At 41.9% G+C, this 27,524-nt stretch overlaps 1 protein-coding gene and 1 long non-coding RNA gene across 3 annotated transcripts in view; one reads left to right on the top strand and one right to left on the bottom strand.

The window, feature by feature from the left end:
- LOC121553231 (cadherin-23-like) overlaps positions 1–27,524 on the top strand; it is a 511,998-nt gene that overhangs the window by 303,712 nt on the left and 180,762 nt on the right. Inside the window, exons 7-8 of the mRNA XM_045211458.1 lie at positions 16,572–16,766; positions 17,001–17,129. Of these exons, the coding sequence (XP_045067393.1) occupies positions 16,572–16,766; positions 17,001–17,129 (324 nt within the window). The remainder of the gene's footprint in view (positions 1–16,571; positions 16,767–17,000; positions 17,130–27,524) is intronic.
- On the bottom strand, positions 11,597–13,120 carry LOC123482762. 2 transcript variants are annotated; one of them, XR_006657914.1, is made up of 4 exons: positions 12,855–13,120; positions 12,413–12,485; positions 12,125–12,268; positions 11,597–12,025 (listed from the first exon to the last, which is right to left on the bottom strand). It is a non-coding gene; the product is annotated as an uncharacterized LOC123482762 (long non-coding RNA). The 2 variants fall into 2 exon arrangements; XR_006657913.1 differs by having other exon boundaries at positions 12,413–13,120.

The raw sequence follows: 27,524 nt of genomic DNA, 5'->3' as shown, positions 1-27,524 counted from the left end.
GTGCAATCTCTCTCGTTGCGGTGTTCACACAGCAAGAAAAGTGCAGAGCTACGACAAAATATTCTGACATACTAGTCTTTTGGTCGGCATGATTTGGTGCTGCCTGGCGCTCGCAAGTGCATTAAATCGGATGTTGTTGACTCTGCCATACCGTGCGAATCAAAAGCTCCCATTTTTCGTGAACGACATAAGATCACGAAAAATCAATTGCAACACGTGAATCATGCCAGTGTTGTTCCAAACTCGCACTGTGGGGGCTTGGCATTAGCTGAGCGACAGTTTTAGCAATCAGCTTGTGTTCTTTTACTTGTTTTGAATCTGCCTTTTAAAATAAATTAAACATTTTTGCACAGTTTCACTTCTCAGTCAGTTTTGAAACCCTTTAAAGCGTTAAGAGCATCAGCCAGCTCTCACATGACAGACAAACAACAATTAACTAGACTGGCTCACTAAATAAGCTACATACACACACACGCACACAGATGCACAGACACACGCATTGGGTACAAGTTTCTCTCGCTCTCTCTCTCTCTCTCTCTCTCTCTCTCTCTCTCTCTCTCTCTCTCTCTCTCTCTCTTTCTCTCTCTCTCGCCAGCAGTCCAGCTAACCTAAGCACTGCATGTGTGCGTGTATGGAGTTTTTTTTAGTTAGCCCCAGTGACAGTTGTGTAGTGCAGACGTGTTAATGAGCCATTGTTTAGCAGGCTGCTGTGTGGAGAGAGATATAGGCCGTCAGGCTTAAGGGAAGGAAAAGGATACTCCCATATCTCAGACACACACACACACACACATGCACATAGCACTCACACACTCCCTAAACAGTCACATGCACAGACACTCCACAAATATCAATGATCACACGCTCTCAAATGTATCAAAACACAAGTATTTTGCACACACACACACAGTCTCTCTATCTATCTCCCTCCCTCTCTCTCACATACACAGTCACTCACGCACACACTCAAACACAAATGAACAATTTTACTAATTGATTTTGCCTGCAGGATCCATGTAAGCCAATGTCAAGCTTTGAAGCATATTAGTTCAAGCAGACAGTGCATACATATTTTTCCTTTTCATATTCATTCTATGCAAGGGTGTAACTTTGTGTTGCATTTTGGGGGGTCAGGGTCAATGGGTTCTGGGGTCATCACCCTTCTAGGGTTTAAAAGAAACATGTGTGAAATAGTTGTTTCTGGTGAATTTTAAAGGGAAAATACATCCCAAACTTTCCTGGTAATTCGGTCAAAATATAAATATAAATACCAACTATCTCTGTATTACTTTTGATCTAGCTCTAACAGTTCAGATAGTCACCACCAAACCCCTGCTTTAATTAAATGCAAATGTCATAACCCATTATTTGTGTACCCTTCACCACGCTTGGCATGCCCGCTGGGAGAATTGTTTTGTAGAACGACTGTGGGAAAGTCCGTTCTGGTGACTTTTCTACTCCAAAATGAATGAAAATAAAATGATGCCTTTCAGAAATGTGCCTAACAATATATTGGTCCATATTATCAGGCTGGTGTGTTATTTAGCAATAAGCAGTATCGCCGGCAGCATAGTGGCTATAAATAAGTAGGCTGAAGCATGGGGTTGCCCATCTGTATTTGTGCTAATCATTAGCTATATATCAGTGCTTCCCAAACCTTTTCAGTCATGCCCCCCTTTCATCATGGGGGTTCATCCTGTTCATCCTGTTATCCTGTCATCCTGTCTCATTAATTTAACATGTTAAATTTAACTGCACTATTTTGTTTGTTTCAAGTTAAACAGGTGAAATTTGACTTCAAATACTCTACCTATATGTTACGCTATAGCTTTAGCAATTTCAGAAAATGCAGCTATAATGACATTGTTATTCCTATACCTGGTCATTTACACTAATAATGTCTGTACTGATTTAACAGAATGCCAAACTGTGCAAAAGACTGTCTCTGTTTCTTTTGAGACTGATGCTGCTGATGATGCTGCATTCACCTGCCCCACAACATCAACACCACTAAAAAGGCCACGCGTAGTCGAATCCTTCTACTCTAATATTAGTGAATGATCGGATAGTACTTTTCATCTGGATAAAACCATCACAGACGCTGAGGACGGACAAGAAAGGTAGACTAGCTAAACATTGCTGTTGTAATGAGTAATATGTTCGCCTTGGTGTAAATGTTTCACCCTGGTCATCTAAAAACTGTTTTGATATTTAGTTAGCTAGCTAGCTTCCTAAGCGAGCTAATGGTATACATCTGAAAGCAGTCTTTTAGTTGGTTATACCTTGGCATGCTGTAATTTCCTTTGCTTGCTAAACAAAGCCAATTCTGTAAACAAAGCATGATAATGGAAACGCGTTTGTAATATTCCTGCATAATTACCGACCATCCTTTAGTGACAATGCAAAAGGATATTGCCTCGCAAATGGGCTAGCTAGCCTTACACACAATGACCTTTATGTCTGGCATGTACTAGCTACACGACATATCGTCAAAAGATAATGCTAACTAACCCCATTTACCTTTGGTATCATGATGCCTGGTCATGTGTAGTAGACCTGCAACTACTAGCTTTATCACAGATAGAACAAGGGTTAGTTAAAAAATCATTGGCTTTATGTTTATGTAGCTATTTGCTTTTGTTTTAGGTCACCCCTTTGCACTTGGCTACTAAGTACATTGTCTATGAAAACGGTCTCCTGCAGTTATTCTATTCCTGCCCTGTATGCTCCCACACCTGTAGCCTTGATAAAACCACCATAGGCACTCTACTCATTGTGAAGCAGAACTGTTCTCATTGTGAATAAAAAAAGCAATGGAGTAGTCAACTTTACATTGCCAACACCAACCTCCCAGCTGGAAATGTGCATGTGTCAGCAGCCACAGCATTCAGTGGTGGATCCTTTGTCAAAATCAATAAGGTACATCTTTACTCACTTACCAATATTCAACTTGCCGTTTATGTAATCTACATTTCATTGGTTTCTGATGGCCTGCCTTTTTCCAGTTCCTCTCAGCCTTGCAGGTGAAGACTATCTGCACATCAACATACTAGGAACACCTCAGAAAACTGCTAAATCCCACCATCTATTGGCATTGGAAGACTGACCAGAGGGCCCTCATTCAGCTGGCTTCAGAGCAAGCTTCTGTGACACTTGGTGGGGACATGAGAGCTGACACACCAGGTAGGCACCACATATACCACACTACTGTATATCACAAGGTCTTTATCATTTGCCCTTGAAGAGTAAACTGACTGCACTGTCTCACCCCTATAGGTCACTGTGCAAAACATGGAAGTTATACATCAATATGCCTTACAACTAACAAAGTACTGGACCTCCAACTTGTTTAGGTGAGATATAATTTATATTTTGGTAACACGTTACTTGATCAGGAGTCACGTGACAAGATGGCGTATTGAACACACAGCGGTGCGAATCGCCTCAAGATAAAAACGTAATATGCAATATTAGTAAGTTAGACTAAATATTAACACTTCATATACTCGTGGGTAATAACATTCAATATGGATAATAACACAAAACAAATCATAAGGCTAGAGAAATGTATCGACACATTTTACAACAACAAGCAACACCCAAACATGACGGAGGATAAACGAGGAGAATCAATCTCCAAGAGAAAACGTGACTCCTCGATGGATACAGATTATTTATGCTTTTCACCAATGGGACTGGTAAGTGTGGAAAGCGATCTGTTGAAGTCGATAAATGACAAACTGGGCATACTAGAATTAGTCAGTAAGGATGTAAAGGAGTTGAAGGTGAGTGTTGAAATGAGTGATGAAAAAGCTGCAATATTGGAGAAAGTTACAAAAAAGCTAAAAGGGACAGTCACTAAGATAGAAACGGACGTTAAGGAACTTAAAAAGGAGAACAACTTTCTGAGAGAAGCCTTACTAGACATACAGACTAGATCGATGAGAGAAAATCTAGTACTTACGGGTATCCAAGAAAAAGAAGGAGAGGTTACCGGAAAAATTGTGAAGGACTTCTTTCTTACAGCGCTTCAAATCCCACTCGATGCTGTCGATAAATTCCAACTCGAACGTGTACACCGTTTCGGATAAAGAGGACAGAGATATGAGCGTCCAATCATTGCCAAATTTGCTTTCTTTAAGGATAAAGTAATGGTTAAAAGCCTAGGTAAAAGTCTTGCTGGCACGAAAGTAGGCATGAATGATCAGCTCCCGAAGGAGATTGCAGAACGGCGCAAAGTTCTATACCCAATCTTCAAGGAAAATAGATTAAAAGGGAAGCGTGTTGCTCTAGTAGTCGATAAACTGCATATTGACAACCAAATGTTCGGCGACACAAAGACTACTCCATAGCTATTCTGAAAGTTCTAATAGAATAGTCGAAAAATGGAACACCCAATACTAGCCATGGTAGGGATTGTAATAATAAAACACATTCATAGTATTTATAGTATTTTATAAAGGGATAAGACGGTATTACAAAAAAGGATAACAAGCTAAATAATATATCTTCAAATATAACTAATTAGAACACAAGTACTCAATCAACTTAGTGGAGATAAAAACATAGCAAACAGAAGACATAGAAGGCACAGTATGTGGGTATGTGTGGATGTATTGTGATGGAAGGTGTGGTGTGCGTTTTTGTGTTTGAAAAAGTGTGGTGTTAAGTGAGTGAGAAAGGAAATGGTTGCATATCCCAGAAACAACATGTGTCTGTGAGCAGGGGTTGTGAGAGAGAGCTTTCAATTTTGTGTAGATGAGGGATATACATTTTAAAATAAAGCATACATCTTATCTATTTTTTTTATTGTCCTATCATGATGGAACAGTCCCCAACCCTATATCCTAGACACCCACCTGAGCGACCCATACACCAAAGAGAAGTCCCCATCTGTTTTATGGCCCTGCTGTAAGTTGCCTATATGCAGCCAAAACAGAAAGATAAATGCGGTCAGAGACCTACTAGAGCAGCAACGCCCCCTCAAGATTCTGAGCCTGCCTGGCAGTGTTGGCCCTACAAAGCCAGAGCCCCCTGATGGGAGAGCATAATATACAAGGAAATTCTCAAAGCTGCTAATGAGAACCTTGACGACCTTGTACCTAGCCGGTGGGGATTCCGTTGGGGTACCCCCACCCAGGTAGTGGCAGTGCTGGCAACACTGGCTGCAGTAACCCAAAGTGAGGGGGTCACACTCGGACGATCAGAGAGGGGGCATATTATTGTGGCCCTGGTGGCACAAAATAATCAAAGGTCTGACTGCACAGAGATGCTTGGGAAAAATGGTTACAATGGGGGACCAGAGTGTTTGTGTCTCAGGTGAAGAGGGTGGATCTGATATCCATCACCTAGGACCACGTAGCCATCATACCGCTTAGGAAGAAGACGCGTTCTGTCTCCTAGAGATGAACGTACTTTGGTGCGGAAAGTGTAAATCAATAGCAAAGGACCTTGAGAAGATGCTGGGCAGAAACAGGTACAAAAGTATCTATATCCACAGTAAAATGAGTTCCGACTTCAACTGTATGTATGTATATGTATGTATGTGTATATGCATGTGTATATGTATATATATATATATATACAGTTGAAGTCGGAAGTTTACATACACCTTAGCCAAATACATTTAAACTCAGTTTTTCACAATTCCTGACATTTAATCCTATCCTATTAAAATTCCCTGTTTTAGATCAGTTAGGATCACCACTTTATTTTAAGAATGTGAAATATCAGGATAATAGTAGAGAGAATGATTTATTTCAGCTTTTATTTCTTTCATCACATTCCTAGATGGTCAGAAGTATTTGATAGCATTGCCTTTAAATTGTTTAACTTGGGTCAAATGTTTCAGGTAGCCTTCCACAAGCTTCCCACAATAAGTGGTGTAACTGAGTCAGGTTTGTATGCCTCCTTGCTCGCACAATTCTGTTCAGTTCTGCCCACAAATTTTCTATAGGATTGAGGTCAGGGCTTTGTTATGGCCACTCCAATACCTTGACTTGGTTGTCCTTAAGCCATTTTACCACATCTTTGGAAGTATGCTTGGTGTCATTGTCCATTTGGAAGACCCATTTGCGACCAAGATTTAACTTCCTGACTGATGTCTTGAGATGTTGCTTCAATATATCCACATACTTTTCCTTCCTCATGATGCCATCTATTTTGTAAAGTGCCCCAGTCCCTCCTGCAGCAAAGCACCCCCACAGCATGATGCTGCCACCCCCGTGCTTCACAGTTGGGATGGTGTTCTTCGGCTTGCAAGCGTCCCCCTTTTTCCTCCAAACATAACGATGGTCATTATGGCCTATCAGTTCTATTTTTGTTTCATCAGACCAGAGGACATTTCTCCAAAAAGTATGATCTTTGTCCCCATGTGCAGTTGCAAACTGTCTGGCTTTTTAATGGCGGTTTTGGAGCAGTGTCTTCTTCCTTGCTGAGCGGCCTTTCAGATTATGTCGATATAGGACTTGTTTTACTGTGGATATAGATACTTTCGTACCTGCTTCCTCCAGCATCTTCACAAGGTCCTTTACTGTTGTTCTGGGATTGATTAGCACTTTTCGCACCAAAGTACGTTCATCTCTACGTTCATACCTGAGCGGTATGATGGCTGTGTAGTCCCATGGTGTTTATACTTGCATACTATTGTTTTTACAGATGAACGTGGTACCTTAAGGCGGTTGGGAATTGCTCCCAAGGATGAACCAGACTTGTGGAGGTCTACAAAAAACTTTTCTGAGGTCTTGGCTGATTTCTTTTGATTTTCTCATGATGTCAAGCAAAGAGGTACTGAGTTTGAAGGTAAGCCTTGAAATACATCCACAGGTACACCTCCAATTGACTCAAATGATGTTAATTAGCCTATCAGAAGTTTCTAAACCCATGCCATCATTTTCTGGAATTTTCCAAGCTGTTTAAAGGCACAGTCAACTTAGTGTATGTAGAATTCTGACCCACTGGAATTGTGATACAGTGAATTATAAGTGAAATAGTCTGTCTGTAAAGAATTGTTGGAAAAATTACTTGTGTCATGCAAAAAGTAGATGTCCTAACCGACTTGCCAAAAATATAGTTTGTTAACAAGACATTTGTGGAGTGGTTGAAAAACGATTTATAATGACTCCAACCTAAGTGTATGTAAACTTCCGACTTCAACTGTATATATTTGCGAGAAAAAAAAACATATTGGCGATTGGAAGTGATGCAGTCAATTACATTGATGGAAGTTACAATAATAATAATAATAATATGCCATTTAGCAGACACTTTTATCCAAAGCGACTTACAGTCATGTGTGCATACATTTCTTTTACGTATGGGTGGTCACGGGGATCGAACCCACTAGCCTGGCGTTACAACCGCCGTGCTCTACCAATTGAGCTACAGAGGACCACAATCTAGCTGCAATATTAAAGTTGATCTACCCCCCCCCCCAAAAAAAAAAAATATACAAAAAAAAATAACACTTTACTTGACAACCAGTGTCATAACAGGTTATTACACATTCATAACAGCTGACATAACTTGTCATAACCTGTCATAATATGGTCAGAACACTGTCATGACCCATATATTTACACCTGTTGTGACATATATTGCGTTATTTTATGTCTGGTTATGCCACCTACGTAAGAGTGTCAAAAACCCACATTTATTCAAATTAGCTTTTTCCCTGCCAAAAAGTTTCTTAAATACTTTGTTGTTGTAATGAATACACTTTATGACACTGTCATGAAGCATTATGACCATCCTGTGTCACTTTACTTGGACTAATAAAATACACTTTATGACACTGTCAAGAAGCATTATGACCATCATAATCATATAAGCCAGATATGTCAGTTATTAGTCAAAAAGAGGGTGTCTTGCTCCTGAAATCTGCTGCTGCATTCATTCCAGTCATCAGCAACAGAGCAATTGGGTAGGTCCATGTCCGACATCAATGTGTGCGCAATTACAATGATAATTGAATATGGTCAACAACAAAAAAATTATATATAACATAAACATACTGTTGCCACATAGGCTATGGTGTAATGGAATGTATTGACTTGTGTGGTAGTTTTTGTGGGTTTTGACACTCTTATGTAGGTATCATAACCATCCATAAAATTATGCAATATATGTCACAACAGGTCTAAATATGTGTGTCATGTCATGACCATATTATAACAGGTTATGACAAGTTATGTCAGCTGTTACGACATATTATGACATGGTCTTGATCGTGTCATAACCTGTTATGACGCTGTGTGTCAAGTAAAGTGTTACCCATATTTTATTATCTATGTTCTAAAGCTGTATATGCTTTGCAGTAGTTTCATAAAAAAAAATTCATCTAGAGCAATCAAGTTGGCAACAGCATCCGCATGGAGAAGTAAGGATGGTCAGAAGTCTGCGTTCACCGGAGGGGAAAATGTGAAAATAGGCACCATTGTCACCGACAGACCCTTCGATCCATAAATACCTGCGAGAGGAATGCCCAACCATCACTCATTACTATGACTCTTGGCAAATAGAAAAATGTGTGTACATGGAATGGAATTATAATTTGAATGTGAACGTCATCTTCATCATCAAGTAACAATATCCTGCGAACATGTGATATTAGGTCGGCCATTGTTACTTAAATGTTAATGGGTTATTTTTTGATACTTATGTGAGAGGCTAATCTCACAGAGAATAATAGAGGCCTCTAGTGGCCAAAAGGCCATATTAGCATGGGCAGCGCCATTGAGGGCGGGACTTCCAACTTAATTGACTGATCCCTCCTGGTGACCCTGTTGGAGTCATGTCCAACCGCGTCATCAGGAGGGATCATCCAATCGTGAAGAAAATGGACTACTTCAAAATGGAGATGTCACAGACGCTACAATGGAACAGATACAAAGATGAGTCATCTATCTATCTATATGGCTAATCTGTATAGTTTTTATAACAAAGTAGTCCTAATGACAGCCATTTTGAGATTTCTCCCTTATCATAAAGTTGTTTCATATGTCCTTGTGAAACACTGTAATGCCTGCTCTGTCTGTGCCCATATACACTGAGTGTACAAAACATTAAGAACAGCTTCCTAATATTGAGTTTCACACCCCCATTTTGCCCTCAGAACAGCCTCAAAATGTTGGGACATAGACTTTACAAAGTGTCAAAATCATTCCACACGGATGCTGGCCCATGTTTACTCCAATGCTTCCCACAGTTGTGTCAAGTTGGCTGGATGTCCTTTGGATGGTGGACCATTCTTGATACACATGGGAAACTGTTGCGCGTGAAAAACCCTGCAGTGTTGCAGTTCTTGACACACTCAAATCGGTGCGCCTGGCACCTACTACCATACCCCGTTCAAAGGCACTTAAATATTTTGTCTTGCCCATTCATCCTCTGAATAGCACACATACACAATCCATGTATCAAGGCTTAAAAGGTGTTCTCCCCTTCATTTACACTAATTGAAGTGACATCAACAAGGGATTATAGCTTTTACCTGGATTCACCTGGTCAGTCTGTCATGGAAAGAGCAGGTGTTGTTAATGTTTTGTACACTCAGTGTATTTTGTTTGTCCACAGGTCTCACAAAGAAGATTGATGTGCTCACAAAATTTTGAGACTGTGATGGAGTGAAGGAGAAGAAGTGTCATCAACCAACTCTATTGGGCTTCATCAACCTCACAGTCTAGCGAGGAAACTATGGCAAGGTGGACATCAGCTGCAAATCACATAGAAAACATCCACAGCCATGACAATGCCCTCTAACCAAACTGTCTCCACGGAGCCCTTGAGGGACTCAAATGTCTAAAACCAAGTACACCATATATACAAAAGGATGTGGACACCCCTTCAAATTAGTGGATTCAGCTATTTCAGCCACACCCGTTGCTGAAAGGTGTATAAAATCATGAGCACACAGCCATGCAATCTTCATAGACAAACATTAACAGTAGAATGGCCCATACTGAAGAGCTCAGTGACTTTCAACGTGGCACCGCCATATGATGCCACCTTTCCAACAAGTCAGTTCGTAAAATTTCTGCCCTGCTAGAGCTGCCCCTGTCAACTGTAAGTGCTGTTATTGTGAAGTGGAAACGTCTAGGAGCAACAACGGCTCAGCCGCGAAGTGGTAGGCCACCCTAGCTCACAGAACGGGACCGCCGAGTGCTGAAGCGTGTAGTGCGTAAAAATCGTCTGTCCTCGGTTGCAACACTCACTACCGAGTTCCAAACTGCCTCTAGAAGCAACATCGGGCACAAGAACTGTTCGTCGGGAGCTTCATGAAATGGGTTTCCAAAGCCGAGCAGCCGCACACAAACCTAAAATCACCAAGCGCAATGCCAAGCGTCGGCTGGAGTGGTGTAAAGCTCGCCGCCATTGGACTCTGGAGCAGTGGAAACGTGTTCTCTAGAGTGATAAATCACGATTCACCATCTGGCAGTCCGATGGACGAATCTGGGTTTGGCGGATGCCAGGAGAACGCTACCTGCCCCTATGCATAGTGCCAACTGTAAAGTTTGGTGGAGGAGGAATAATGGTCTGGGCCTGTTTTTCATGGTTCGGGCTTGGCCCCTTAGTTCCAGTGAAGAGAAATCTTAACACTACAGCATACAATTAAATTCTAGACGGTTCTGTGCTTCCAACTTTGTGGCAACAGTTTGGGAAGGCCCTTTCCTGTTTCAGCATGACAATGCTCCCGTGCACAAAGCAAGGTCCATACAGAAATTGTTTGTCAAGATTGGTGTGGAAGAACTTGACTGGCCTGCACAGAACCCTGACCTCAACCCCATGGAACACCTTTGGGATGAATTGGAACGCCGACTGCGAGCCAGGCATAATCTCCCAATGTCAGTGCCCGACCTCACTAAAGCTCTTGTGGCTGAATGGAAGCAAGTCCCCGCAACAATGTTCCAACATCTAGTTGAAAGCGTTCCCAGAAGAGAGGAGGCTGTTATAGATGGAATGAGATGTTCAACAAGCAGGTGTCCGCATACCTTTGGTCATGTAGTGTATGTGTATCCCAAGTATGCCTGTTCATCAAGCTGTTTGTTTTCTATAGTGGAATTTCAACATTACAAATCTCAATTTTGCTCAACTGGCACCAAGGCTGGGAAAAAACTGTCTGACATCATAATGAACAAGCCTCCTGAAAGATGTGAAGAAGATGAGCCCTGAATACCAGACCTCTGCAATTGAGTGCTTCCACAGCCTGATTTAGAATTTTGAACGCAATATTTTGATTTACTCCTTCCCTGGCATGCTGTGCAGATAACCACTCTAGCTTCATAAACACACCAGTTATACACATAAACCTTGGAATCTATCACCCACACAATGTGATGCATATTTTCCCCATTGTCACAGCTCTCTACATTTGTAAACTGCTGCATGCTGCAATGCATTGAAATGAGAACGACAACCAGCCACAAGCAACAACTGCTGCAGGGGATCTGAGATATGAGAAACGTTTCCCAATGTTCAAGAAGGAGGACTATTCTGCCTCTGGTAAGAAAGTGGCTCCCACATTTGGTAAATTGTACTTCATTCTGCCACAAATACTTTTTAAAAAAGAATACCGTAACAAAAATGTATAGTACTTGTTTGAAACATTTTATTGGCTTGTATGTATAAGTTACAATGTAAAATATATTTTTTCTAAAAGCTATACAAACTGTGTGCATTAATCACATGTATTCTTTCTTTCAAAAGGCTACATTGACACATTGCAGAGACTCCTGTTTGAGGAGGTGGTCCAAAACCCCAGACACTTCCAGGCTCTGCTGGCACAGGTGGAGGTGCCGGACAATCTCTGCTCCAGCTACGCCAGGCCAGAGAAAAGTGTTGTGGTGGTAAGACACAGGTCCAGGTTCAGTGGCAGTGAGGGGCAATGAAGCCAGTGTAGTTTCCTGTCACATCAGGGAACACTGCACAGATCCTGAGGACCATGCAGGATGGCATGACGACACTAATCCGCATTCCCAAATACTGCCAACACCAGCCAACAAAACTGTGATATGCAGTATGTCTGTAACGTCTGTAAATAGAGAAAACATTAAGCAATTACTTTTTCGTATTGTTGTGCTTGCTGCTGTCATTACATTTTCTGAAACATGCTGCCTGACTCTGTACTCACTCATTTATTTTAGTCTGCTGCTCCAATGTCTGTCCATGTACTAGGCATGCTGTAGCACCCATCACGCCAAACAGACTTCCATAAATCCAGGGTCATGCATTGGACAGGGTCTTGTAACTCGGGGTCCTCTAATTTCTCCATGACCTGTATAACAATACATTTTTTGCATTAGTGTATTAGGCCTAAATAAGGATGACTATGGGACACGTATAGCTTGGTAACCCATAGGCAACACATAACACATGGTCACTGGAACTAATCAGTCCTAGTCAAGATACTGAAACCTACCTGAGGCACATTTCTACAGCAGATGTTTTCTTCAGCTGTTGGCATGTTTTAGCAGTGGCCACCACAAGAACACCTATGGGTAAAACATTTGTATTAGCAAGTAGCAGATCACTGCCGCTAATGAAGTAATCTCCATTCATTCTAAACAGTGGCTTCGAAATACACTGGCATGGATAAAATAAGCAAATAGCTAGCTAGCTAGCTAAGAAGCACGTATCTAACCACTGTCATAATCGCCAGATTTAGACTGATGGCTATGTTGCCATTATCTAGCAACTATCACCATAAGTTCTATAAACTCAGAACCAGTGAATAAACAAATCATTAAGGCTCCGGTTTATGTTTACAGCTAACGTTTATATACAGGCTTTGACAGAACTTTCAGTGTCGTGCCAGCTAGAGATACATATATAACGAAGTTAGCTAGGCTACATAACGTTACATAGCGTTCAAACACTTCACGGGGCAGGGATGGTTGAACTTAGTTTTCCGAACTGAAATCTTCTTTGTCGCTAGAAGCCAATGGCTCAAACATATATGGTTGGATCTGTTGGAATTCGCTCTCCAGATTTTCCAAGGGAAGCGAATCTCCCTCGAGGATGTCATCAGACACAAAGCTACTCTCGCTGTCAGAGACCACTGTGTAGCCCCTTGTTCCAAGGGTGATATGTGTTTGTTGTTGACAAAACTAGTATAAGCACAGATAGAACAATGAGCCAGATATTTCACAGGCTGTATAAATGTGAAGCATCCGGTTGGCGTTCCACTCTACCAAATATGGTGATGAGAAGAAGCCCAGTGGCCGGCAGTGGGAGAAGATGGAGCCAGATAGATTTTGTCCGTAATTATGCTCATTTTCTCATCGATTAAACATGTGATCTCATTTTTCTGTTTCCAAAACTGTAATCTGTAAGAAACGGAGTGGACTGTGTTTTGTAGACTTTACCCTTTGCTAAAGTAAAACAAAAAATTTTGTTTAGAAGGAATGCAAGGGCGAATTGAGATATTGCACATGTGCACTTCACATAATAGGCGTTCCCTAACGGAAATATGCAAATAAATGTAGAAAGTTATGCCCACTATGATTAATTTGCTCCAATTGGAAACGACAGGCAGTGGTCTATCTTGGGTTGGTTATAAAAAACTTTGGTATAAGCCAGGACACCTACATGCCCACCTGTGCAACATAATACCTGCCCTTTGACCTTATGCCTGCCGACATGTGATGGTGCAAGTAAATTACGTGATAAACAAGGTGAAAATGAGGCTTGAGGCTGTCTATGTTGTTATCTGACTAGTTATAAAATCTGTTGATGTCTAAAGGGATCTGTAAGATGCGGCCATTCGTTGTTGTATTTGCTTTGCGAAGGTGTTTTATGATTCTCCCTGTGTGGAGGGTGGCTTTACTAAATCACATGATTTATTGACCCTGCGATGACACCCCCCTCCACTGCCACCATTCTTATTTTTTCTCTTCCTTCTCTCTCTCCATTTATCTCTCTCCATCCCTCTCTCGCTGGGTGGCAGGCACCTTAATCCAGTGAGACAGACCTGCTGATGCATGAGGACAGGAGGGAGGGAGGGATGTAGGAGTTAGAGAGAAACAGAGAGAGAGAGAGAAAGAGAGGGTGTAGGTGTAGGTGTAGGAAAAAGAGAGAAAACTGAGAGAAAGAGAGAGAGAGGAGAGTAAGGTAGAGTGATAGGCAGAGTGATGTCAGAGGATGTAGACATGGGCAGCCAGTCAGCTTCTATTACCTATGTTATGCTGTTGTGTTCCCTGGGCAATGGCCCTTGGCCTCCCAGCATACACCTGTAGTACGACTGATAGGGGCTGAGGAGCACTCACACACACACCCTCTCCCTTGCTCTGTGGGAAGTGCAGCAGTCAGACTGTTGCAGCAGACAACACTTTCCTGCCAGGGTCACTTACATTTTTTTTTTTTGTACAGAAATATAACATTTACATAAGTATTCAGACCATTTAGTACTTTGTTGAAGCACCTTTGGAAGCGATTACAGCCTCAAGTCTTCTTGGCTATGACGCTACAAGCTTGGCACACCTGTATTTGGGGAGTTTCTCCCATTCTTCCCTGCAGATCCTCTCAAGCTCTGTCAGGTTGGATTGGGAGCGTTGCTGCACAGCTATTTTCAGGTCTCTCCAGAGATGTTCGATCATGTTCAAGTCCGGGCTCTGGCTGGGCCACTCAAGGACATTCAGAGACTTGTCCCGAAGCCACTCCTGCGTTGTCTTGGCTGTGTGCTTAGTGTCGTTGACCTGTTGGAAGGTGAACCTTCGCCCCAGCCTGAGGTCCTGAGTGCTCTGGAGCAGGTTTTCATCAAGGATTTCTCTGTACTTTGCTCCGTTCATCTTTGCAGTCTCCCAGTCCCTGCCACTGAAAAACATCCCCACAGCATGATGCTGCCACCACCATGCTTCACCGTAGGGATGGTGCCAGGTTTCCTCCAGACATGACTCTTGGCATTCAGGCCAAAGAGTTCAATCTTGGTTTCATCAGACCAGAGAATCTTGTTTCTCATGGTCTGAGAGTCTTTAGGTGCCTTTTGGCAAACTCCAAGTGGGCTGTCATGTGCCTTTTACTGAGGAGTGGCTTCCGTCTGGTCACTCTACCATAAAGGGAGGTGACCATGGTTGTCCTTGTGGAAGGTTCTCCCATCTCCACAGAGGAACTCTAGAGTTCTGTCAGAGTGACCATCGGGTTCTTGGTCACCTCCCTGACCAAGACCCTTCTCCCCCGATTGCTCAGTTTGGCCGGGCGGCCAAACTGGTGGTTCCAAACTTATTCCATTTAATTTTTTGGTACCCTTCCCCAGATCGGTGCCTCGACACAATCCTGCCTCGGAGCTCTACGGACAATTCCTTCCACCTCATGGCATGGTTTTTGTTCTGACATGCACTGTCAACTGTGGGACCTTATATAGACAGGTGTGTGCCTTTCCAAAACATGTCCAAGCAATTGAATTTACCACCGGTGGACTCCAATCAAGTTGTAGAAACATCTCAAGGATGTTCAATGGAAACAGGATGCACCTGAGCTCAATTTCGAATCTCATAGCAAAATGTCTGAATACTTACGTAAATAAGGTATTTCTGATTTTTATTTAAAATAAATGTGCAAAAAAATAATAATAACAGTTTTTGCTTTGTAATTATGGGGTATTGTGTGTAGATTGCTGAGGATTTTTTATTTAATCCATTTTAGAATAAGGCTGTAACGTAACAAAATGTGGGAAAAGTCAAGGGGTCTGAATACTTTCCGAAGGCACTGTATGTGGCTTTCTTTGTTTCTATTGTGTTTGGGAGTTTGGATATATTTTGAAAAAAGGTCTCTCGAGGGAATAGCGGCCGTTTTATGGGCTCCTGACCAATTACCTCGTACCCCTGCACATCAACTCGGTACTGGTATCCCGTGTAAAAAGCCAAGTTACCATTACTTATTGTGTATTTATTCCTCGTTTCTATTATTTAAATTTTTTCTCACTGCATTGTTGGGAAGGGCCCGTAAGTAAGCATTTCACTGTTAGTCTACACCTGTTGTTTATAATGCATGTGACAAATAAGATTATATTTGATTTGGAATACTATTTTATTTTATTTTAGTGTATGCATGTTTTTGTAAGATACCCCCCCCTTCTCAACCCCTAATGAATGTGAAAAATTGGCAACATCTAACTAATGGTGCTGATCTGTCCCATCATTTGGAATTGAGGAACTGAGTCTTGGGTCTACACACCGAATTGTGTGAGACATGGACTCATTTTGACATTAGATCACTGTTGAGGTTTAAAAAAATTATTTATGATACTGGGCTCTGTTATTTTCTAAGACACTTCTTTGTTGTTCTAAAATGTGAGGAATCAGTTGTTGTGAATCGTAATGGTTTTTCATTATTTACCCGGTTACTACTTTGCTTAATTCTCATTGGTCAGATCTTGTTAATTAGTTGAGTTGCGAAAGGACATAGTTGAGTTGGTGCTTGGCTGCAAATGTGGCCAGTTCATCATTAAATCTGCAGAACAGTAATCTGTCTCCGTCTAGTGTTTCTACATAGAGTCATCCATCCATCTTTTGAAGAACCCCTCAAACTACAGAGCTATGACTTTATGCCAGTCTCTGTGCCTGTCTCTCCCTGTGTTCCAGAACACTCCAGTGGGCACCTCAGTGTACCAGGTGAATGCCACAGACCCAGACCAAGGCACAGGGGGAAGTGTGCTCTTCTCCTTCCAGCCCCCCTCTCCCTTTTTCTCCATCGATGGAGCCCGTGGTACGGTCACTGTCACCAGGGCTCTGGACTACGAGACCACCTCAGCCTACCAGCTCACTGTCAATGCCACGGTGAGGGGACACACAAAATACACATAAACTTACACAAACAGTTTTTATAAAGTAACAAGCATTATTTTATAAAGTAACAAGGCAGGATTGTGTTCAGTAGGGCAGTAGCATATTTTTTTTTTTTTTATGAAAAGGAGCAAGTCCAGGTAATCCCTCCCTGTTTCAGTCTGTTTTCTTCCTAATGTACATGACCGTGGTGTGACCATGCTTGTGTGTGTCTGTTATCTCCATCAGGACCAGGATAAGAAGCGGCCTCTATCCAGTCTGTCTAACTTGGCCATCACCATCACTGATGTCCAGGACATGGACCCCATCTTCACCAACCTGCCCTACAGCACCAACATAGAGGAGGACGCCCCACCGGTCAGTAATCTTCCTCCTCTTATCCTTCCTTTCTCTACTTCTTCATCTCCTCCCCCACATTTTCTTCTCCCCTTACATGCCCTACTGCACCAACACAGAGGACTCCTACTTGCCGGTCAGTAACACGCTGTCTCATCAGTTTATACATACTATATACATTTTACAGACACAGTATATTCTACATTACTTATCTTTTGTTTGTTTTAATCCCATCCTTCAGCTACCCTCAACCCCTCCCATCTATCTCTGAACACCATCCAGTTTTGATTTCTATTTTCTATATATTTTTCAGCTGGGATGTGATGTTTCACAAAAGCTCAGAAACGTTCTATTCTCATAGTTTCTACAGATTGTAAATTAAAGATAATTTTTTTTGCTAAGAGTATTATTATATTATTGATCGATTGACTATGAGTTTTCAGATCACCCAGCAGTTAGCTCCAGGTAAATGTTGCAATTCTTCAGCCATTCCTTAACCTGGGACTAAAAACAAGCTACATATGGACAGTATCAAAACAAATGATCTAACGATTGTCTCTGAGTGTTGAATCCGGCGTTGTCTTGTGTATCAGTTCATAAACCATGTGCCATGAAATAAGTACATTGAAAATCTCTTCCCAAATATTTTGCAATCTGTATGGCACAGCTGTACATATTTTGGTCCTTAAATGAAACTGGTATACTTTTTTATTTATCACAATTTTCTTTAACCAATGTTGGTCTTTAATGCAGGGCCGACAGACAAGTTCCTTACTTTCTCCCCCTTCCACTTGCCTCTTCCATTTTTTTGCGGTAATGCTGCAATTAGTTGGTTGTAATTTTGGATATAGCAGACATTTCCATTTATTTTTGTTAGCTGCATGTGTGACATAACTCAACCAGTCCTATTTATGATATAATTTACAAAGATTATACTGTTTTAAAAATGTTTTATCCCAAAATAATGAGTATATTTTATAATAATTAGTATAAATAATTAGTATAATTAGTATATATAAATAAATATATTTGAGTTTAACCATAATATTTGTTGTAATATTTGTTCTGTCTTTTCCGGTGGATTAAACTGAAATTACAACCAACTTTCTATTGCTTGTTTTAAAAATAGCAATATTTTGGAGATTATTTCACTTTCAAATAACCGAAAGTGAGAGGTTGTAATCTGAATAAAGGGAAAAAGGCCATTCTTGAACACGGGGTGAGCCATTCTTGTTAATCTGCTAGAGAACCAGTTCGGATTTAAGTATAGCTTTTGTATGACTGAAGCCTTTAGTGAGAGGTCTAATCCTTTAATTTGTAATCATTTCTGCCCTCCAAATTCATATTCATTTTATAAATAGGCCCGTTTAATTTTGCCTGGCTTGCCATTCCAAATAAAATGGAATATTTTCTGCTCATATATTTTAAAAAACAAGTTGTTAGGTGTAGGCAGGGCCATAAGCAATTAAGTAAACTGGGATATGACTAAAGAGTTAATCAGGGTGATTTTTCCACAAATATACAGGTATTTTCCTTTCCACTGTAGCAAGATCTTATCTATTTTTGCTAACTTTTTATTAAAATGTATTGTAGTGACAACATTTCTTTCTTTCATGATATGAATACAGAGTATGTCCACTTTACCGTCACACCATTTTATTGGTAAACTACACGGTAATGTAAAAGTTATATTTTTTAGTGATCCAATACGTAATATAGTACACTTATCATAATTTGGTTGTAATCATTATTTACATAAGTATTCAGACCCTTTGCTATGAGACTCAAAATTGAGCTCAGGTGCATCCTGATTCAATTGATCATCCTTGAGATGTTTCTACAACTTGATTGGTGTCCACCTGTGGTAAATTCAAATGATTTGACATGATTTGGAAAGGCACACAGTCTATATAAGGTCCCACAGTTGACAGTGCATATCAGAGCAACAACCAAGCCATGAGGTCGAAGGAATTGTCTGTAGAGCTCCGAGACAGGACTGTGTTGAGGGACAGATCTGGGGAAGGGTACCAAAAAATGTCTGCAGCATTGAAGGTCCCCAAGAACACAGTGGCCTCCATCATTCTTAAATGGAAGAAGTCTGGAACCCAAGACGCTTCCTAGAGCTGGCTGCCCGGCCAAACTGAGCAATTGGGGGAGAAGTGGCTTGGTCAGGGAGGTGACCAAGAAGCCGATGGTCACTCTGACAGAGCTCAGAGTTCCTCTGTGGAGATGGAAGAACCTTCCAGAAGGACAACTATCTCTGCAGCACTCCACCAATCAGGCCTTTATGGTAGAGTGACCAGACCAAAGCCACTCCTCTGTAAAAGGCACATGACAGCCCACTTGGAGTTTGCCAAAAGGCACCTTAAGACTCCCAGACAATGATAAACAAGATTCTCTGGTCTGATGAAACCAAGATTGAACTTTTTGACCTGAATGCCAAGCTTCAGGTCTGGAGGAACCCCGGCACCATCCCTAACGTGAAGCATGGTGCTGGCAGCATCATGCTGTGGTGATGTTTTTCAGCAGCAGGGACTGGAAGATTAGTCAGGATCGAGGGAAAGATGAACGGAGCAAAGTACAGAGAGAATCTTGATGAAACCTACTCCAGAGCGCTCAGGACCTCCGACTGGGGTGAAGGTTCACCTTCCAACAGGACAACGACCCTAAGCACACAGCCAAGACAACGCAGGAGTGGCTTCAGGACAAGTCTCTGAATGTCCTTGAATGGACCAGCCAAACCCTAACTTGAACCCGATTGAACATCTCTGGAGAGACCTGAAAATATCTGTGCAGCAACACTCCCAATCCAACTTGACAGAGCTTGAGATGATCTTCAGAGAAGAATGGGAGAAACTTCCCAAATACAGGTGTGCCAAGCTTGTAGTGTCATACCCAAGAAAACTTGAGGCTGTAATCGCTGCCAATGGTGCTTCAACAAAGTACTGAGTAAAGGGTCTGAATACTTATGTAAATGTGAAATTTTTTATATATATTTTTTTATGTCATTATGGGGTATTTTGTGTAGATTGATGAGGGGAAAAAACTATGTAATCCATTTTAGAATAAGGCTGTAACGTAACAAAATGTGGAAAAAGTAAAGGGGTCTGTATACTTTCCGAATGCACTGTAAATTCCAGTTGTACCTTATCAAAAGCCTTTTCAAAGTCAGCTATAAATTTCATAATGTTCGATTGTTTCCAGTACTTGTCTAAAATGAACTCCAATGTATCGTCCATGTAAAAAACCTGTCTGATAAGGATGTATAATATCCTACAAAACCATTTTAATTCTTTGCGCTATGCATTTTGCTAGAATTGTTGCATCACAACACTGAAGTGTAAGGGGCCTCAAATTTTTTTCATGGACTGTATCTTTATATTTACCACCTGGGTCCTGTTTCAGTAATAGTGAAATCAAACCTTCTTGTAGAGTATATGATAATCTACCATTTTTATAGGAGTGGGTAAAACATGCTAATAATGGTCTTCTGAGTACATCAAAAAAGGTTTGATATACCTCAACTGGTATGCCATCCAGCCCTGGAGTTTTCCCAGACGTAAAGGCTTTAATTGCATCAAGAAGTTCCTCCTCTGTAATTTGGCCTTCACATGAGTCTTTCTGTACAGCTGATTATTTTACATTATTATAATTTATTTATGTTATTTTGTGTAATTTTTACCCCCTTTTTCGTGATTACGATCTTGTCTCATCGCTGCAACGCCCCAACTGGCTCGGGAGAGGCAAAGGTCGAGTCTTCCGTCCTCCGAAACATGACCCACCAAAACGCGCTTCTTAACACCCGTTTGGTTAACCCAGAAGCCAGCTGCACCAATGTGTCGGAGGAAACACCGTTCAACTGACGACAGCCTGCAGGCGCTCGCCACAAGGAGTCGCTAGAGTGCGATGAGCCAAGTAAAGACAAACCCTCTCCTATCCTGGACGACGCCGAGCCAATTGTGCGCCGCCCAATGGGAATCCCGGTCACGGCCGGTAATGACACAGCCTGGGATCGAACCCCAGACTGTAGTGACGCCGCAACACTGTGATGCAGTGCCTTAGACGGCTGTGCCACTCGGGAGGCTAATTTTACATTATTAATAGAAGAAAAAAAATGGTGTGTGTGTGTATATGTCTCTCTGTGTTTCTGGAGATGGAGGAAACTGAAACAAAAACACATGCTTAAAGTACTTTGCTTCCTCTTTCAAATAGTGTTTGGTGAATCATGGTATGTATGTATGGTTTCCCCCATATTCCATCCATTTCGCTTAATTTCTTATAATATATTACACTTGATCTTTCTTGAATACGTTCCTCCAGTTTATTTTGTTTTTCTGTGCCTCTATGGTACAGTTTTTATTGCTACCGATCTGTTAGTCCCTCTATTTCCTTTGTTAATAATATTATTAACTCTTTTGACCTAAATTGCTTTTGTTTTAAAGATGATTTTTGAATTGCATGGCCTCTAAAGGCACATTTAAAAGTGTCCCCTTTACTTTACCGCCTCTCCTTTCCCTCTCTCCTGGCCAGACTGGCTAAACTCAGTCAATTTGGGAAATCTCTCTCTCTCTCTCTCTCTCTCTCTCTCTCTCTCTCCCCCTCCCCCTCCCAGGTCCCCACAGATGCATTTGTTAAGGGGCGAACACAATTACAGCATTAGATTTACATTGTGCTTCCTCCATTGTGAGGCCTCTATCAAAGGTCATCCAGGCCAGGATTTATCTCTGAGACCCACAGGAGATCCGAGACACAAATTTACTCACCGTGTCACCACCCCATCTGCCCAGACTGCTGGGCTAGAAAGGGAGGGGCAGTGTGTGTGTCCCCTCTCTCATTCCTATCTCTGTCCCCTCTCTTACAGTACCCCCTCTCACTCCCTTCCCCTGTGTGTGTGTGTGTGTGTGTGTGTGTGTCTGTCTGTGTCTGTGTGTATCCATATTGACTGTGCTCATGCTGCTTAGAGTTTTACTAAATGGGGTCTGTGTTCTAGCTCATGTTAATGGTTGTTCACTAATACATGACGTTTCTCACTCCCTCTCGCTGTCCCCTCTATCACACCCTCTCTTACTCCCTCCCTCTGTCCCCTTTCTAATTGCACTACCCAGTCCCTCTCTCTTACCCTCTTACTCGAACCATCACCCTCTCTCTCTGTCCCCTCCTTCACTCCATTCCTCCCTCTGTCCCCTTTCTATCTGCTCTCCCCTGTTCCTCTCTCTTCTCCATCTCCCTCTCTGTCCTCTCTCTCTGTCCTTCTCCTCCTACGTTCCCTCACCTCCTCTCTCTGTCCCCCGCTTCTGCTCTCCGTCCCGTCTCTCACTCCCTCTCTCATTCCCTCCCTCACTCCCTCTCCTCCCTTACTCTCTCCCTCCCTCTCTCTCTCTGTCCCCCCGCTAACTGAACTATCCTGTCCCTCTCTCTTACCCTCTCTTACGCCACCACTCTCTGTCCCCTTCCCTCACTCCTTATATTTTACTCCCTCCCTCACTTGCCCTTCTTCCCATCTCCCTCACTCCCTCTCTCTGTCCCCTTTCCAACTGCCCTACCCCATCCCTCTCACTATCCCCCTCTCCCCCCTCTCTCCCTCTCTCTGCCCATTCACTCCCTCTTGCTCTATCCCCCTCTCCTACTCCCTCGCTCTGTACGATCTCTGTCCCTCTCTTTGTCCCCTCCCCACACCACACGACTACATCCCTCTCCTAGTACCCTCTATGCGGTGCGGTAGTGAAATGTCAAGTGCTACATTTGCATGCATATCAACGGGGTGTGACAGTGGCGACGCCTGGTGTCTCCCAGACTCACCGATTCATCAGCTGTCACAGCGAAGGTCAGGGGGAGAGAAAGAGAGTGGGAGGAAGAGGTAGAGGGAAGAGACGAGGGAGAGAGAGAGGAGGGAGAAAGGGAGAAAGAAGGTGGGGGAAAGAGGAGAGAGGGAGAAGGGAAGAAGAGAGGGAGGGGGAGAAAGGGAGAAAGAGGGGGAGGGAGAGAAAGGAAGAGAGAGTGGGAGAGAGAGAAGGGAAGGGAGAAGGGGGGGCAGAGGGAAAGTGGGGCTCACAGAGTTTCTTGTCTTCATGGAGAGCTACTGGATGGGTTTGGCTTTTGCTCAAGCCCTACACTAACACACCTGATTCAGCTAATTTAGGTCCTGAGTAGCTGATTAGTAGCTGATTAGTAGAATCAGGCATGTTAGAATAGAGTTGGAACAAAATCCTGCACACCCAGTAGCTCTCTCTCACACACACACACACACACACACACACACACACACACACACACACACACACACACACACACACACACACACACACACACACACACACACACACACACACACACACACACACACACACACACACACACACACACACACACACACACACACACACACACAACCATCCACCCACCCACACTTGCCCCTCTGTGGCCTGATAGTGATGTGATGAACTGGATAACAAAAGCACTTAGCTACAGTGCTGCTGAAATACAGACAGACATCCACTATGCTGTACACACACTATTCTTACACACAGTCCTGCACTAACATCATATTCTAACTGGTATCTGTCATTTTCAGTTTGCTAGTTGTTATTTCTGGTGGGTTTCATAACGCTGTCTTTTTAACAATTCAATAATGATGAGACGGGTGACAGGAATCAGTTCAACAAATTATCTAGAACGTGCTCATCTCAACACATAGAACCCCCATGATGCTCTGTGGCACAACCCGAGTACATCACATCTCCTCACTTCCTACTTTATTTAGCCCCATTATGAACAACAGTCCTGAGAAGGTGACCATGAGCCCCTAGGTGATGACTGCTGGGTCAGGGTGTCACCCAGTAACAGTTTCGGACCACTCAAATAAAATAAAATAAAAGTCACAACTGTTGATTCTGTCAGTGTTGGTTTACTCAACAGTAACTTATCTGTGTGCTGTCTCCAGATGACGTCCTCTGCAGTAACAACATAGTAGTTACATGGGTGTTACTATGTAATTACATGGTAATAAGGTTGTAGCGCTATCAGTTATTACACAGTTGGAACAAGGAATGTGTAATTACACATCCACTTGTTGAACGCTATTTCACATGTGTAATTACTGATGTTATTACACATTTTCTTGTTCCACTATGTAAGTAATGTTTTGTAATTACACGTTTGAAAGTCACCTTTGAATTACCATGTTAATAACTCAAACCAAAATCTGACCTTGTGTATGATATCCATATTAGGACGCTCTCAGTCTCAGCAATAATTGCATCATTGTCAGTAGGACTTAAGTCATTCTCAGTAAGAGTTGAGTCGTTGTCAGTAGGAGTTGAGTCAATCTCAGTAATAGTTTAGTCAAGTCGCAGTAGGAGTTGAGTCAGTGTCAGTAGGATTTAAGTCGATCTCAGTAAGAGTTAAATCATTGTCAGAAGGAGTTAAGTCAAAATCAAATCAGATTTTATTTGTCACATGCGCTGAATACAACTACAACGGGTATAGACGTGTGGAGGGATGTAGACAGCCATGAAGTCTACCATGAAATGCTTGTTCAAAAAAGTATTATAAAAATAAATAGACAGAGGTGCTAGCAAACATTAGCTAGCTAGCTACTTAGCTACCTGAGCAGCGTGCTAAATCATCCAGCATAACTTCTGCATTCAAAAGTGAAACAAATTGCATAGAGAATTTACCCTCTCTCCTCTGTCAACATTTGTATCTTGTGAACAACGTTTATTTTTGCGCAATCTCTTCTGTCTGGCCTTTGCACTTTTCTCATAGCCACGTCCATCATGATTCTTCACGACACACTGTCACATGATGTCAGTGTCAACACAACATTCTGGGGACGTCCCAGGTCATCTTTATTTCAATAGTGTTTCACAGATGGGCAGATCTCACAATATTTCAGAAGCCAGCGAACCACACCAATAATATGGCTTGAGATCTTGAGATGAAGCCTTCATTCCTGGAATAAATAAATGTACCAATGCATCATCAGGGTTTCAAACATGGGGCAAGACACATCATGGGAGTTGACCATTGGTCTGAAAACCAACCATTTCTGTTCCTGGGACAGAGCAACAATGCATCACACCCAAAAGAGAGAAAATAACTTATTGTTTAACTGTGCTACCATTGAAAATAAGGTTGCATGATGATACATAACAGTTCAATATTAAATGTATTAGTAAGTGCATTTACAAATGGTTAATAGCTGGAGGTAAATAGTGGCTCACTATTTGGCAAGCACTGACTAATTTGACCAATTTGTTAATGGTTTATAATACATTTACAAATGATTAAATTACTGTTAATAACGCAATTACAAACCCTTTATAAACCCTTTACAAATGGAACCTTACTGTAACGTGTTACCAGTAGGGTAGATCTCAGAAAGAGATGAATCATTGTCAGTAGGAGTTAAGTCAGTGTCAGTAGAAGTTGAGTAGATCTCAGTAAGAGTTGAGTCATTGTCAGTAGGAGTTGAGTCGATCTCAGTAAGAGTTGAGTCATTCTCAGTAGGAGTTGAGTCAGCCTCAGTATGTGTTGCATCAGCCTCAGTAGGAATTTCCACAAAGACTCTCCTAGATCCCTTTCATTCTTTCCTCCTATTCTAGATCCTTTAATTCATCATTTTCTTGCTTCCTTTCATGCTTTCCTACATCCCTTTCCTCCTATACTAACTATTTCCTTCCCTCCTTCTCTTCCCTCCCCTCTTTTGCTTCCCTAGCTGACTTTCTTCCTATCATTTCCCCTTTCCTGGCATCCTTAACCTAAATCCCTTTCCTTATCTCCTTTCGTTTTCTAGCTTTTCCTTTCCTAATTTCCTTTCCAAGCTCTTTTCCTCTTAACCTTTCTAAGCTTCCTTTAATTATTCATTTCCTAGTTCCCTTTCCTCCTTTCCTAGCTTCCTATCCTCCTTTCCTAGCTTCCTATCCTCCTTTTCTAGCTTCCTTTCCTAAATACCTTAGGCAAGGAGAGTTCACATGTATGTGGTAGCGATTCAACAGCATCGGTAGATGTCAAACAGTAGTGGGCTTTAAAGCTGCAATCAGCAGTTGAAACAATAACAAAGTGTTTCACCACCTCGGTTTCGGTAAAAAGCTGAGGGATGGGGCTGGAGAAATGTTATCACTTTCAAATTCATAGACAGAGCAATAGATGCAAGGGCTGACCACCTATGATATCAAAATGATAGTTTTAACCATGTTTTGAGGCTATATAGCATTTGTTTACATTTCCTTTCTTTTCAAATAGTGGAGTAAAACAAGTTTATATTTTGGGTTCTGATGGGGTATGACAGTTGAATTTAGCTCATGAGGCATTTATAAATTATATTATTCAAGAATCAATAGTTAAGTATTATGGTGACCCTCTCTGTATGACCCATGTTACAATTCCCACCAAGTGGGTTAACCCTATTTGTGTGATGCATAGGGTGTTTGCCTTTAGAATATATTTTATCCAAAGTGACTTACATTAGTGAGTACGTACAGTGCATTCGGAAAGTATTCAGACCCTTTTGATTATTCCACATTTTGTTACGTTACAGCCTTATTCTAAAATGTATTAAATAATATTTTTTTCCTCATCAATCTACACACAATACCCCATAATGATAAAGCAAAAATAGGTTTTTATACATTTTTGAAAATGTATAAAAAATAAATAAAAAAATACCTTATTTACATAAGTATTCAGGCACCTTGCTATGAGACTCAAAATTGAGCTCAGGTGCATCCTGAGCCATTGATCATCCTTGAGATGTTTCTACAACTTGATTGGAGTCCACCTGTGGTAAATTCAATTCATATGACATGATTTGGAAAGGCACACACCTGTCTATATAAGGTCCCACAGTTGACAGTGCATGTCAGAGCAAAAACCAAGCCATGAGGTGGAAGGAATTGTCCAAAGAGCTCCGAGACAGGATTGTGTCGAGGCACAGATCTGGAGAAGGGTACCAAAAAATTTCTGCAGCATTGAAGGTCCCCAAGAACACATTGGCTGCAATCGGGGGGAGAAGGGCCTTGGTCAGGGAGGTGACCAAGAACCCAATGATCACTCTGACAGAGCTCCAGAGTTCCTCTGTGGAGATGGGAGAACATTCCAGAAGGACAACCATCTCTGCATCACTCCACCAATCAGGCCTTTATGGTACAGTGGCCAGACGGAAGCCACTCGTCAGTAAAAGGCATATGACAGCCCGCTTGGAGTTTGACAAAAGGCACCTGAAGGACTCAGACCATAAGAAAAAAGATTCTCTGGTCTGATGAAACCAAGACTGAACTCCATGGACGGAATGCCAAGCGTCACATCTGGAGGAAACCTGGCACCATCCCTACGGTGAAGCATGGTGGTGGCAGCATCATGCTGTGGGGATGTTTATCAGAGGCAGGGACTGGGAAAGATGAACATAGGGAAAGATGA

Source organism: Coregonus clupeaformis, chromosome 37 (assembly GCF_020615455.1).
Source record: "Coregonus clupeaformis isolate EN_2021a chromosome 37, ASM2061545v1, whole genome shotgun sequence".
Classification (NCBI taxonomy): Eukaryota; Metazoa; Chordata; class Actinopteri; order Salmoniformes; family Salmonidae; genus Coregonus; species Coregonus clupeaformis.
Note: the sequence above shows the minus strand (reverse complement) of the source record. Positions and strands in the feature narration are given on the sequence as shown.